This window comes from Cyprinodon tularosa, unplaced genomic scaffold, assembly GCF_016077235.1.
Source record: "Cyprinodon tularosa strain WSP-4 unplaced genomic scaffold, ASM1607723v1 ctg394, whole genome shotgun sequence".
Lineage (NCBI taxonomy): Eukaryota > Metazoa > Chordata > Actinopteri > Cyprinodontiformes > Cyprinodontidae > Cyprinodon > Cyprinodon tularosa.
Window position 1 is genome coordinate 951,491 of NW_024039112.1, and position 12,390 is coordinate 963,880.

The window sequence follows — 12,390 nt, forward strand, 5'->3', positions numbered from 1 at the left end:
TACTCTCCACCTGCATTTTAAATGTTTTATGTGGTCAGATTCTAAACAATGCCATTAAATTGATGATGCTTTGCTAAATAAAACATTCTTGTCTCAAGTTCCAGGATTAACTGAAAAGCAGCAAATTACAGGTGGTTTACTTTCTCAGGTTGGTCCTACTTGCAAAGTGATAAAAGTTGACATGACATCCAAACACTAGTAGAAGAGAATTTACAGGCGCATAGAAAGCAATAAAGTGCAGAGAAGGAGAATGAACTCATGCTTGTGATATTTCTGGGCCCTAATGGTGTTAGATCTGCATGTATAAAATGTGTTAGGTCTGTTTTACATAAAACTGTTCATATCAGTATTTATTACACCTACACCTTTTTGGCAACTTCTGTCTCGTTAGACACTTGTACAGGTCCACCGGCAGACCTGTACAGCAGACAGGTCCACCAGCAGACCTGTACAGCAGACAGGTCCACCAGCAGACCTGTACAGCAGACAGGTCCACCAGCAGACCTGTACATCAGACAGGTCCACCAGCAGACCTGTGGTCCACCAGCAGACCTGTACAGCAGACAGGTCCACCAGCAGACCTGTGGTCCACCAGCAGACCTGTATAGCAGACAGGTCCACCAGCAGGCCTGTACAGCAGACAGGTCCACCTAGAGACCTGTATAGCAGACAGGTCCACCAGCAGACCTGTGGTCCACCAGCAGACCTGTATAGCAGACAGGTCCACCAGCAGGCCTGTACAGCAGACAGGTCCACCTGCAGACCTGTATAGCAGACAGGTCCACCAGCAGACCTGTACAGCAGACAGGTCCACCTGCAGACCTGTGGTCCACCAGCAGACCTGTACAGCAGACAGGTCCACCTGCAGACCTGTATAGCAGACAGGTCCACCAGCAGACCTGTACAGCAGACAGGTCCACCTGCAGACCTGTATAGCAGACAGGTCCACCAGCAGACCTGTACAGCAGACAGGTCCACCTGCAGACCTGTGGTCCACCAGCAGACCTGTACAGCAGACAGGTCCACCAGCAGACCTGTACAGCAGACAGGTCCACCTGCAGACCTGTATAGCAGACAGGTCCACCAGCAGACCTGTACAGCAGACAGGTCCACCTGCAGACCTGTGGTCCACCAGCAGACCTGTACAGCAGACAGGTCCACCAGCAGGCCTGTACAGCAGACAGGTCCACCTGCAGACCTGTACAGCAGACAGGTCCACCAGCAGACCTGTACAGCAGACAGGTCCACCAGCAGACCTGTACAGCAGACAGGTCCACCTGCAGACCTGTACAGCAGACAGGTCCACCTGCAGACCTGTATAGCAGACAGGTCCACCAGCAGACCTGTACAGCAGACAGGTCCACCTGCAGACCTGTACAGCAGACAGGTCCACCTGCAGACCTGTATAGCAGACAGGTCCACCAGCAGACCTGTACAGCAGACAGGTCCACCTGCAGACCTGTGGTCCACCAGCAGGCCTGTACAGCAGACAGGTCCACCTGCAGACCTGTACAGCAGACAGGTCCACCTGCAGACCTGTATAGCAGACAGGTCCACCAGCAGACCTGTACAGCAGACAGGTCCACCTGCAGACCTGTACAGCAGACAGGTCCACCTGCAGACCTGTATAGCAGACAGGTCCACCAGCAGACCTGTACAGCAGACAGGTCCACCAGCAGACCTGTGGTCCACCAGCAGGCCTGTACAGCAGACAGGTCCACCTGCAGACCTGTACAGCAGACAGGTCCACCAGCAGACCTGTACAGCAGACAGGTCCACCAGCAGACCTGTGGTCCACCAGCAGACCTGTACAGCAGACAGGTCCACCTGCAGACCTGTATAGCAGACAGGTCCACCAGCAGACCTGTACAGCAGACAGGTCCACCAGCAGACCTGTACAGCAGACAGGTCCACCAGCAGACCTGTGGTCCACCAGCAGGCCTGTACAGCAGACAGGTCCACCAGCAGGCCTGTACAGCAGACAGGTCCACCAGCAGGCCTGTACAGCAGACAGGTCCACCAGCAGACCTGTACAGCAGACAGGTCCACCAGCAGACCTGTACAGCAGACAGGTCCACCTGCAGACCTGTACAGCAGACAGGTCCACCAGCAGACCTGTACAGCAGACAGGTCCACCAGCAGGCCTTTCTCCTTTCTTGTCTTATCTCATCCAAGTTATTTTTGACAAACATAAGGCAGACTATTCTGCTGTAATGTAGATCTAACCTCGTGGTCCGGGAAATCCGATGCTGCCAGGCAGTCCCTGTGGTCCTGGTGGGCCGTTTATGGGAATGCTTTTGCAATCCCCCGGAGGACCTGGGTTGCCTACACAACCTAAAAGAAAAACATGTGTTTACTGCAGCAGTATCTGTAGCAGCAAAGTACTTATAATACTGCAATCTAAAACATGAACATGATTGTAGAGCCTCTTGTGCGAGGCAGTACTGTATTGTAAACTCTTTGGTAGTATTGCAACAGTAGTAATCTCTTTATACCTATTGTAATGAACACCTTCGATTATATTGGAGGTTTCTTCCTGTTAAAAGTGAGTTTTTCCTTTCCACTGTCCCTGAATGCATACTCAGGGTAAGGGCTTGCTGTAGAGTCAATGAAAAAGTGCAAGGGAACATCTACTATCTCTACATACCCATCCAGGAGGAGCATGTATTGCAGTCAATGACTCAATGAACTCAGCTGGCTTTATTTAGATAGAAATCAAATGTCGTAATTGAAATACCTTTTTGCCCCTTTGAACCCACATAACCCGGAGGTCCATCTTGTCCCCTCAGGCCCATCTCTCCTGTCCTCCCTTGGGGACCAATGGAGCCTTTTTTTCCTGGAATTCCTGGTCGTCCCTCAAAGCCCTGGGGCCCGATCAGACCTAACACAGGATGTCAGTGAAGTACCTGTTTCTGAATTATGCTAGCTTAATCGTGTCTGTGGTAGAAGCTTACCTTTTTGACCAAGGGGCCCTGGCTGGCCATCGTTTCCAATAGGACCTTGTGGCCCCTGTGGCCCCCGTACACCAGGAAAACCTGGAACTCCATTTTCTCCAAGCGCACCTTTACGACCAGCCTGTGAATAACCATTGTCCCCTTTGAGACCTTTTGGACCAGGACAACCTAAAAATATAATCAGCTTAATGTTTTAGTATAAGAGAAAAGTAGAAAAAAGTAAATATTGTAAAATAAGAAAAATAACTGTAGGATAAAAAACAAGATAAAATTTTAACTATGGGTCTTTGTAAATAAAGGTTTACCTTGATGTCCTTCAGGTCCCGGAGGTCCCCGGAAGCCAATTTCACCAGAAGGTCCAGCATCACATTGGTCCAGTGAAAGTCCTTTGAGGCCTCTTTGACCTTTGGCCCCTTCATTTCCTTTCTGTCCCTTTACTCCAGGGTCCCCAGGAGAGCCTGGGACACCTAATGGAACATGTAAAAGTATTCACCTCTTCTAAATTTTATGAATTTAAACTACAGTAGGTTTAAACTGTACTTATAATAGATATTTCCTCGTAAATTAGCAGTTTTTAGCAGATTGAATAGGATTTTCATTTAAAGGTAAAATGAAGTAAATATTGTATTTTTTTTCTTTTATCTTATAAACAAATTTATTTTTTCTCCATTAAATGAAACCTGAAGTAATTCCCAACATTATGTAGAGATTTAATATAGAGAGAAGACAGACAACTCTTAATCTCAGATACCTGGCCCTCCCTTATTCCCTGGGGAGCCAGGGACTCCTTTATGCCCTGGAGACCCCTGTCGTCCAGGCAGGCCTGGGGGTCCCTGGCAGCCATAAGCATGATCTCCTCTTGGTCCTGGGAGTCCGGGGGGACCTGGGGCTCCTGGAAAACCTAAAGGTCAAAGAGTCAGTCCAAAAAAGTTAAAGAACAATCCACTCGACTTTGTTAACAAGTTTTAAAGACATTTCGTTTCTCTTCCAGGAAGCTTTTTCAATTCAAAATGTCAGAAATAGTGTTGAGTTTGAGTTGAGTTAGACCCGGATGACGGAGAATCTTCACCAGCATTCCTCAAAGAGTCAGGTATCGGGGGAAAAGAAAGGTAGTTAGTCTTATTTGCTACAGAAATATGTGTAAAAGCCTCCAGACATCCAGAGAATATCACAAAGCTAATGATTAAATTCAATTACCTTTATTTATATGAGTTTCTAGCTAAAATTTTCTTGATTTGCAGTCTAAATCTTGGACATGATTCTTTGTAAAACATCTTGTGTGAGGCCGTACTGTACTGTAATACTCTGGTAGTATGGCTACATCTTTATATGTATTTTCATAAACACCTTTGATGCTGCAGTAGCACCCTGCCACTAGAGGATGTTACTACTGAGCCGTATTGTCTTCACTTTCTCTTGTGACTGCTGAGTTACATTCTGGTGCTGTTCAGGCCACCTCCGTCTGAATTGAGTTTGTTTCTTCTGTGATATCTCTGTAGCCTATCTAAGTAAGTAAATGTCTAGAAGCACTTTAAAACATAGCTTCTACTGCTGCCCCTTTCTACGGAGCACCTTTCACTTTAACATGGTTTTATTTCTGGTAGTGAGGGGTAGCTAGCCTAGGCTAGCACTAGCTTAGCATTGCTATGGTTTTTCTCTCTCTCTCTCTGTCTATTCCCTGACTGTTTTCTGACTCTTTGAAACCCTCCTGTCCTCTCGCCTGCCCTCTGTGTCAGATGTTCAGTTAGAACCCCGGCTTCTGGCTGTTAAAAATCCAGGAGTTAAAGTGGGCCCTCTGTTAAGTGCCCGGAGCCGACAACTCCAACAGTGCCTGAGCAGCCAGGCGAGTGTGTATCTGTATGAGGAAAGTGTAGCCGTGGTTCTCTCCCTCCAAAACCCGCCCACGCTACCAATTTTCCCAATTCAGTGACGCACCCACTGCAAAGCCCACTCTGGCAGTCGGCAGCTCCATAGTCAGAAACTTGGCATTAGAGAACCCAGGGATCATAGTCAAATGTTTGCTGGGGGCAAGACCAGGCGACATCAAATCCTACCTGAAACTGCTGGTTAAGGATAAGGTTAAATACAGTTAGACTGTCATTCATGCAGGCGGTAATGACACCCAGTTACAATGATCGGAGGTCATTTAAATTAGTGTTGCTTCTGTGTGTAAATTTGCCAAAACAATGTCAGACTCTGGTCTCTGGTCCCCTTCCTGATCTCACCAGTAATGGCATGTTTAGCCGCAAGTCATCATTCAACTGGTTGTCTAGGTTGTGTGCTGAAAACAAAATAGACTACATTAATAATAGGTTATCTTTTTGGGGAAAACCTGGTCTGATTTGGAGAGACAGCATCCATCGCACTTTAGATGGTGCAGCTGTCCTTTTCTAGGAAACTGGCCAAATTCATTAGCCCTCCAAAACCCTGACAACCCAGGATGCAGGCCAGGAAGCAGAGTCGCGTTCTGGGCGAGGAAGAGTAGCAACAAACTTTCACTCTGACTGACTGATTACTCCAAAATCAGTTAATAATTAGGGATGGGAATCGAAAACCGGTTCCTGTTCAGAACCGGTTCTGTATGTTCCAATTCCATGGCACCGTTTAGCAGCTCGTATAATGGTTTGCTTAATGGTTCCAGGCAGCACCAGAGCCTAGCGCTGGGTAGCATGACTTACGTCACATTATTTTCGTCACGTTATGTCACGTTTACGCAAGTAAGCACAACGTGACCAGGCATAAGTCTAGAAAAGCAATAAAAAAAAAAAAATGGCGTCCCGATCGAAAGTTTGGATGTTAAGTGGCAATTACATCCGCGGGAGAAAATACATCCAACATGCAGAAACACACAACATGTCATACATTTTAATGAATGCCGTGTTTTTGATGCTTCCGAACGCTAAAGTTATGACCAGCATGGAAGGCAACTCTGGTGGTAAGCAGCTAGTTTTATATCACTGGCTGTGCTTAATGTGCTTCCTAGTAAATATTATGCCATTTCTGGAAATAAACCAATTTCCTACCTCTCTTTGAGGTTATTAAACATGCTACGAAGTTGCTCTGAAGTTCAGGAAGCGAGAGGAAGGTGACGCTCGTTAAATCAGGGGTAGATTAGTTTTTTCCTGTAATTGCACAGTAAGGTTTTTTCATTAAATAGATGCCTTCTCCATTAGATTTACAGGTGCTGTTCATAAAATTAGAATATCATGAAAAAGTAGATTGATTTCGGTAATTCCATTTAAAAAGTGAAACTTGTATATTATATTCATACATTACATACAAACTCATATATTTCAGATGTTTATTTTGTTTAATTTTGATGATTACAAATGACAACAAATGAAAATCTCAAATTCATCATATCAGAAAATTAGAATATTGTGAAAAGGTTCAAAATTGATGGCCCCTGGTGCCACACTCTAATCAGCTAATTAACTCAAACCACCTGCAAAAGCCTTTAAATGGTCTTTCAGTCTAGTTCTATAGGCTACACAATCATGGGGAAGACTGCTGACTTGACAGTTGTCCAAAAGACGACCATCGACACCTTGCACAAGGAGGGCAAGACACAAAAGGTCATCGCTAAAGAGGCTGGCTGTTCACAGAGCTCAGTGTCCAAGCACATTAATAGAGAGGCGAAGGGAAGGAAAAGATGTGGTCGAAAAAAGTGTACAAGCAAGAGAGATAACCGAACCCTGGAGAGGATTGTGAAACAAAACCCATTCAAAAATGTGGGGGAGATTCACAAAGAGTGGACTGCAGCTGGAGTGAGTGCTTCAAGAACCACCACACACAGACGTATGAAAGACATGGGTTTCTGCTGTCGCATTCCTTGTGTCAAGCCACTCTTGAACCACAGACAGCGTCAGAAGCGTCTTGCCTGGGCTAAAGAGAAACAGGACTGGACTGCTGGTGAGTGGTCCAAAGTCATGTTCTCTGATGAAAGTAAATTTTGCATTTCCTTTGGAAATCAAGGTCCCAGAGTCTGGAGGAAAAGAAGAGAGGCACTTCATCCACGTTGCTTGAAGTCCAGTGTAAAGTTTCCACAGTCAGTGATGGTTTGGGGTGCCATGTCATCTGCTGGTGTTGGTCCATTGTGTTTTCTGAGGGCCAGGGTCAACGCAGCCACATACCAGGAAGTTTTAGAGCACTTCATGCTTCCTGCAGCTGACCAACTTTTTGGAGATGCAGATTTCATTTTCCAACAGGACTTGGCACCTGCACACAGTGCCAAAGCTACCAGTACCTGGTTGAAGGACCATGGTATCCCTGTTCTTAATTGGCCAGCAAACTCTCCTGACCTTAACCCCATAGAAAATCTATGGGGTATTGTGAAGAAGAAGATGCAATACACCAGACCCAACAATTCAGAAGAGCTAAAAGCCACTATTAGAGCAACCTGGGCTATCATAACACCTGAGCAGTGCCACAGACTGATCGACTCCATGCCACGCCGCATTGCTGCAGTAATACAGGCCAAAGGAGGCCCAACTAAATACTGAGTGCTGTACATGCTCATACTTTTCATGTTCATACTTTTCAGTTGGCCAACATTTCTATAAATCCTTTGTTTTTATTGGTCTTCAGTAATATTCTAATTTTCTGATATGATGAATTTGAGATTTTCATTTGTTGTCATTTGTAATCATCAAAATTAAACAAAATAAACATCTGAAATATATGAGTTTGTATGTAATGTATGAATATAATATACAAGTTTCACTTTTTAAATGGAATTACTGAAATCAATCTACTTTTTCATGATATTCTAATTTTATGACCAGCACCTGTAGATGAATGTTATGAGACGGGTAGCCTGGCTGGCTCAGAGGCTGGGAGCCCCAGTTCACTGCCTTTTGTTTTCGCCGAGGCAGGCAGAAATAGAATGTCCCAGGTTAAGGTAAACGAATGTCACCCTGCACTTACCAAGTTCATTGTTTCAAAGAATCGATAAGAGAATTGATAAGGAATCAAAACGTTTCACAGAATTGATAAGGGAATCGGAATCGTGAAAATCTTATCAATTATCAACCCTATTAATAACTACAACTCTTTTAAACATTCAACCCTTATTTTCCGTCATCCAAATTGCAGAGCAACAAAATCTCTTTTTTTTGTAACTTTGTATCATTCATCAGGTCCTTACTCTGAATTTTGAGATGAGTTTTCAGAGCTCCTATTTGATATGAATTTGAATACTGACCGGGTCAATAGTGGAGGATTTTAACATTCATGCTGACAAAGGCAATAAATTAAGTGCAGCATTTAATTGTATCTAAGATGATTTGGCTTGGTTCAAAATGTGAATAGTCCCACACATTCTTATCTTCATACGTTGGACCTTGTGCTGGCATATGGCATTGAATATGAGGAATATTAGTATTTCCTAACAACCCTGTCCTCTCTGACCAATTTTTAATAAACTTCAGGATTGATTTAACAGAGTTAAAAAGAAGCAGTTACCCTAGCAGTTCATAATCAGATAGTGCAGTTATAAATTTTAAAGAGCCTGTTTCACTCTCTCCTCTGTGTCGCTGAGCAGTGCTGCAAAGGGCAAAAGTTTAGTTTATTCCTCTTAACAGGTTGATGATTTTGTTGATGGGTTTGCTAGTTCTCTGTGTCCTGCCTTAGACAACGGAGCCCTTTTGAAAAGTAAAACAAAAAAATCGAAATCTGGCTCCCTGGTTTAATGCAGAGCTGCACGCACTGAAATAAAAAGCTAGGAAACTGGAGAGAAAATGGCACTCTACATGCCTAGGGGAATTCTATCTAGTCTGGAAAAATAGTTTACTGCTGTAAAAGAGGACCCTTTGTAAAGCAAGAACAGCATATTTTTCCTCATTAATAGAGGAGAATAAGAATAATCCTAGATATCTTTGTAATATAGTTGTGAAACTCACCCAGAGCCGTAGCTCTGTTGAACCGTCAATTTCACCTGCTCTTAGCAATAATGATTTCATGGGATCTCATTAAAAATAAGACCATTAGCTCTATAACTACGATTGGTTTGTCTCTGGAAGGTGGGGCAGCATCTGGGACAAGCTGAACCGGGATTAGACTGTTTTAATCTAGTATAATTGTCAGCGAGTTAGTGAAACTATCGTCTTTATCTAAGCCTTCAGCTTGTATGTTAGATCCAGTTCCAACCATGTTATTCAAAGATGTATTCCCTTTGATCCCCTCATCCATTTTAGATGCAATTAATCTATCCCTGATACAGGGATATGTACCAAAGGCTTTTAAGGTTGCTGTAATTAAACCGTTACTTTAGAAACTGTCTCTTGACCCATATGACTTGATCAATTATAGACCTATATCCAATCTTCCTTTCCTATCTACAATTTTTGAGAAAGTAGTTGCCAAACAAGTTTGCGACCACTTAGACCATAATGAACTTTTTGAAGAGTTTCAGTCTGGCTTTAGAGCTCATCATAGCACTATTGTAATTCTTTACCAACAGAAAGTCCACAAACTGTAGTAAAAGCCTTTAGCTTATCCAAAATGCTGCCGCCAAAGTTCTGGTCAAAAATAAAAAGACAGATCCCATTTCGTCTGCTTTAGCTTGTTTGGCTACCTGTAAAATTCATAATAGATTTTCAAATTCTCACTGAAATAATCAAAATCCATGTTAAGCCCTCCCTACTTTTAAGGAATGGCTTAAAACTTCCCTTTTTGATAATAGAGGCTCTGGTCATCCTGAGCTATGCTACTGTAGGTTTGGGCTGCTAGGAGACATAAGGACCACTCTTTCTGTAATTCTGCTTCATTCTATCTCTGTTCTGTAATTCTGCTGTACTTGGTAGATCAACCACTAACTGTATGTGCTCTCTTTGACGTGTAATGGGCTCAGAGCTTGTCTGCTTAACTATTTCTTTCTCTGGCAGATCTACCTGTGGAGCTTTTTACCATTACCTTTTCTAATATAGAAAGTAGTCATGGATCATTGGTTCTAAGATCACTTATATGTCTGCTTCAGTGAACCTCAATCAGTCTCGGGAGATAGCAGCTCACACTGAGCCTGGTTCTGCAGGATGTTTCTTCCTGTTCGGGGGGGGGGGGTCCCTGTCCACGGTCACTGTGTGCATGCTTAGTGTGAGGGATTGCTGAACAGACTCTGCACCATGTCTATTGACTTCATGCACTCTTCCAGGAGTATCCTACAAAGTCAATTACTAGATCAGCTGGTTTCCTTAAATAGAAAACCTTTAAACAATCTGTCAGAATTATCCCCGTAAAGCAGTTTGAGGTGAGTTGTTGTAAATTGGCACTATAGAAATAAAGTAAAAACTGAAACTAGTCTTTACATAGAACGTAGTCCTAGATAAGTGGTTTTGTGTTTCTTTTGTATAAAAGCTCTGTATTTTTAAAGCACAGGTTTTAACATGGCGAGTGCGTTGACATCATATGATTTGAGGCTAAATAAGTAAACTGAACTGAACTAAAATGTTTTTTAAAGAAGGAGGCATTTGGGGGTTACTCTAATCGTGGAAACAAGTTCTTCCTTTATGTCAGAAACTGTTAAACTGAAACTCTCAAGACTGTTTTTGAGTGTATGTCTTCACAGCTGATGTTGGCTTTTACCTGGAGTTCCATCATAACTCAAACCCATGTCTCCCTCTTCTCCAGGATCTCCATCACAACCTTTAGCTCCTGCAGGAGGAGAGGAAACTCTCAGCTCAGAGACGAGACAGTTGTGTAATGTATTTGACTTGAATATAGAGGCACCTTTGAGGCCAGGCATTCCTGGAGGACCAGTCTGTCCCTTATCTCCTTTAGGCCCATCCGGTCCTGGAAAACCTATATAACCTTTAGGACCCAGAGGACCTGGGAAACCTGTAGTGGGAGACAGGTAAGCATTAAGTTGGAGTTAAAGGTGAGGAGATCGGTGTCTTAGATGATGCATACCTGGTATTCCAGGGTCTCCCTTCTGCCCTTGGGGACCAGGGATTTGAGGGATACAGGGAGGACTGTCACCTGCAGGTAAAGGGAAAGCAGCCTTTTCAGGGATAGATTTTTTTTTTATACGGTTTCCTCCTTTAAAATCTCTGTATGGAATGAATTTTGTTCCATTCTTGTTGCAAGCAAAGAACACATTTTGCAAATGGAAAGTTGAAGAATATGCGTTCCAGAGGTGAAACGATTAAAATTTTCTTAACCTAATGTAATCAGATTTCTTTTTCAAAAAATCCCTTTTTCACATTCTATTGTTTCAAATTAGTAATTTTTTTTATTCAATATTTTACATTTTTCAAATTTGTAGTTTTTAGATTGAGTTTACAATTTGCATTTTTTCCCCAACATGTGCTTTACACAGCGCATTCTCTGCACTTCAAGCCCAGTACTCTTGAAGTGCATTGACCAACAAAAATATTGTTGCAGACCAATAGAAATGCATCTTCCCTTCTCACTCAAGAGGTAAGCTCGCTTCCAGAAGTGAAGAGAATGTGATCTCTAAAACGTAATTTAAAAAAGAACTCAATTCATAACACCAAAATAGATCTGAAAAAACATTTGAAAAATATAGATAAAAAAAATTAAAGTAAAACAGTAATTTACAAGCACTAGTAATCATGAAATTTTTATGTTGCACTACATTACCCATGATGCACCTGTTTGTTAGAGAGTTTGTGTGTGTTTGTCTGCCTGTCTGTGTACAGGATAACTTGAAATGTTATGAACAGATTTTAATGAAATTTTGGTAAATGTTTGTACTGATCAAGATCCTAATCTGCATACATTATTTTTTTTCTTTAAGGTTCTCTAACATTGTGAGATATTTGCCAGAACAAGCAGTTCCCCACTAAACTAAACTAGTTTAAATTAAACTAAATAGTGACTATTCACAGTCTAGACACCGGTTTCAAAAAGTGCAGAGGTATTTTACTGAATTCAAATACACAAGAAAAGGGAACATTGCTGGTTGCTAAGCAGTTTCAATTGAAAACTTATGAATTGATTTTGTGGTGTGTATATACACTCACCGGCCACTTTATTAGGTACACCTGTCCAACTGCTCGTTAACACTTAATTTCTAAGCAGCCAATCACATGGCGGCAACTCAGTGCATTTAGGAATGTAGACATGGTCAAGACAATCTCCTGCAGTTCAAACCGAGCATCAGTATGGGGAAGAAAGGTGATTTGAGTGACTTTGAACGTGGCATGATTGTTGGTGCCAGAAGAGCTGGTCTGAGTATTTCAGAAACTGCTGATCTACTGGGATTTTCACGCACAACCATCTCTAGGGTTTACAGAGAATGGTCCGAAAAAGAAAAAACATCCAGTGAGCGGCAGTTCTGTGGGCGGAAATGCCTTGTTGATGCCAGAGGTCAGAGGAGAATGGCCAGACTGGTTCGAGCTGATAGAAGGGCAACAGTGACTCAAATAACCACCCATTAATACCAAGGTGGGCAGAAGACCATCTCTGAACGCACAGT

At 42.9% G+C, this 12,390-nt stretch overlaps 1 protein-coding gene across 1 annotated transcript in view; it reads right to left on the minus strand.

Annotated features, from left to right (window-relative positions):
* Positions 1 to 12,390, minus strand: part of col4a4 (collagen, type IV, alpha 4) — an 82,010-nt gene that overhangs the window by 15,729 nt on the left and 53,891 nt on the right. Inside the window, exons 26-33 of the mRNA XM_038297686.1 lie at positions 10,860 to 10,928; positions 10,680 to 10,787; positions 10,536 to 10,604; positions 3,706 to 3,855; positions 3,260 to 3,421; positions 2,955 to 3,122; positions 2,738 to 2,881; positions 2,227 to 2,334 (exon numbers count right to left, since the gene is read on the minus strand). Coding sequence (XP_038153614.1) covers positions 2,227 to 2,334; positions 2,738 to 2,881; positions 2,955 to 3,122; positions 3,260 to 3,421; positions 3,706 to 3,855; positions 10,536 to 10,604; positions 10,680 to 10,787; positions 10,860 to 10,928 — 978 coding nt within the window. The remainder of the gene's footprint in view (positions 1 to 2,226; positions 2,335 to 2,737; positions 2,882 to 2,954; positions 3,123 to 3,259; positions 3,422 to 3,705; positions 3,856 to 10,535; positions 10,605 to 10,679; positions 10,788 to 10,859; positions 10,929 to 12,390) is intronic.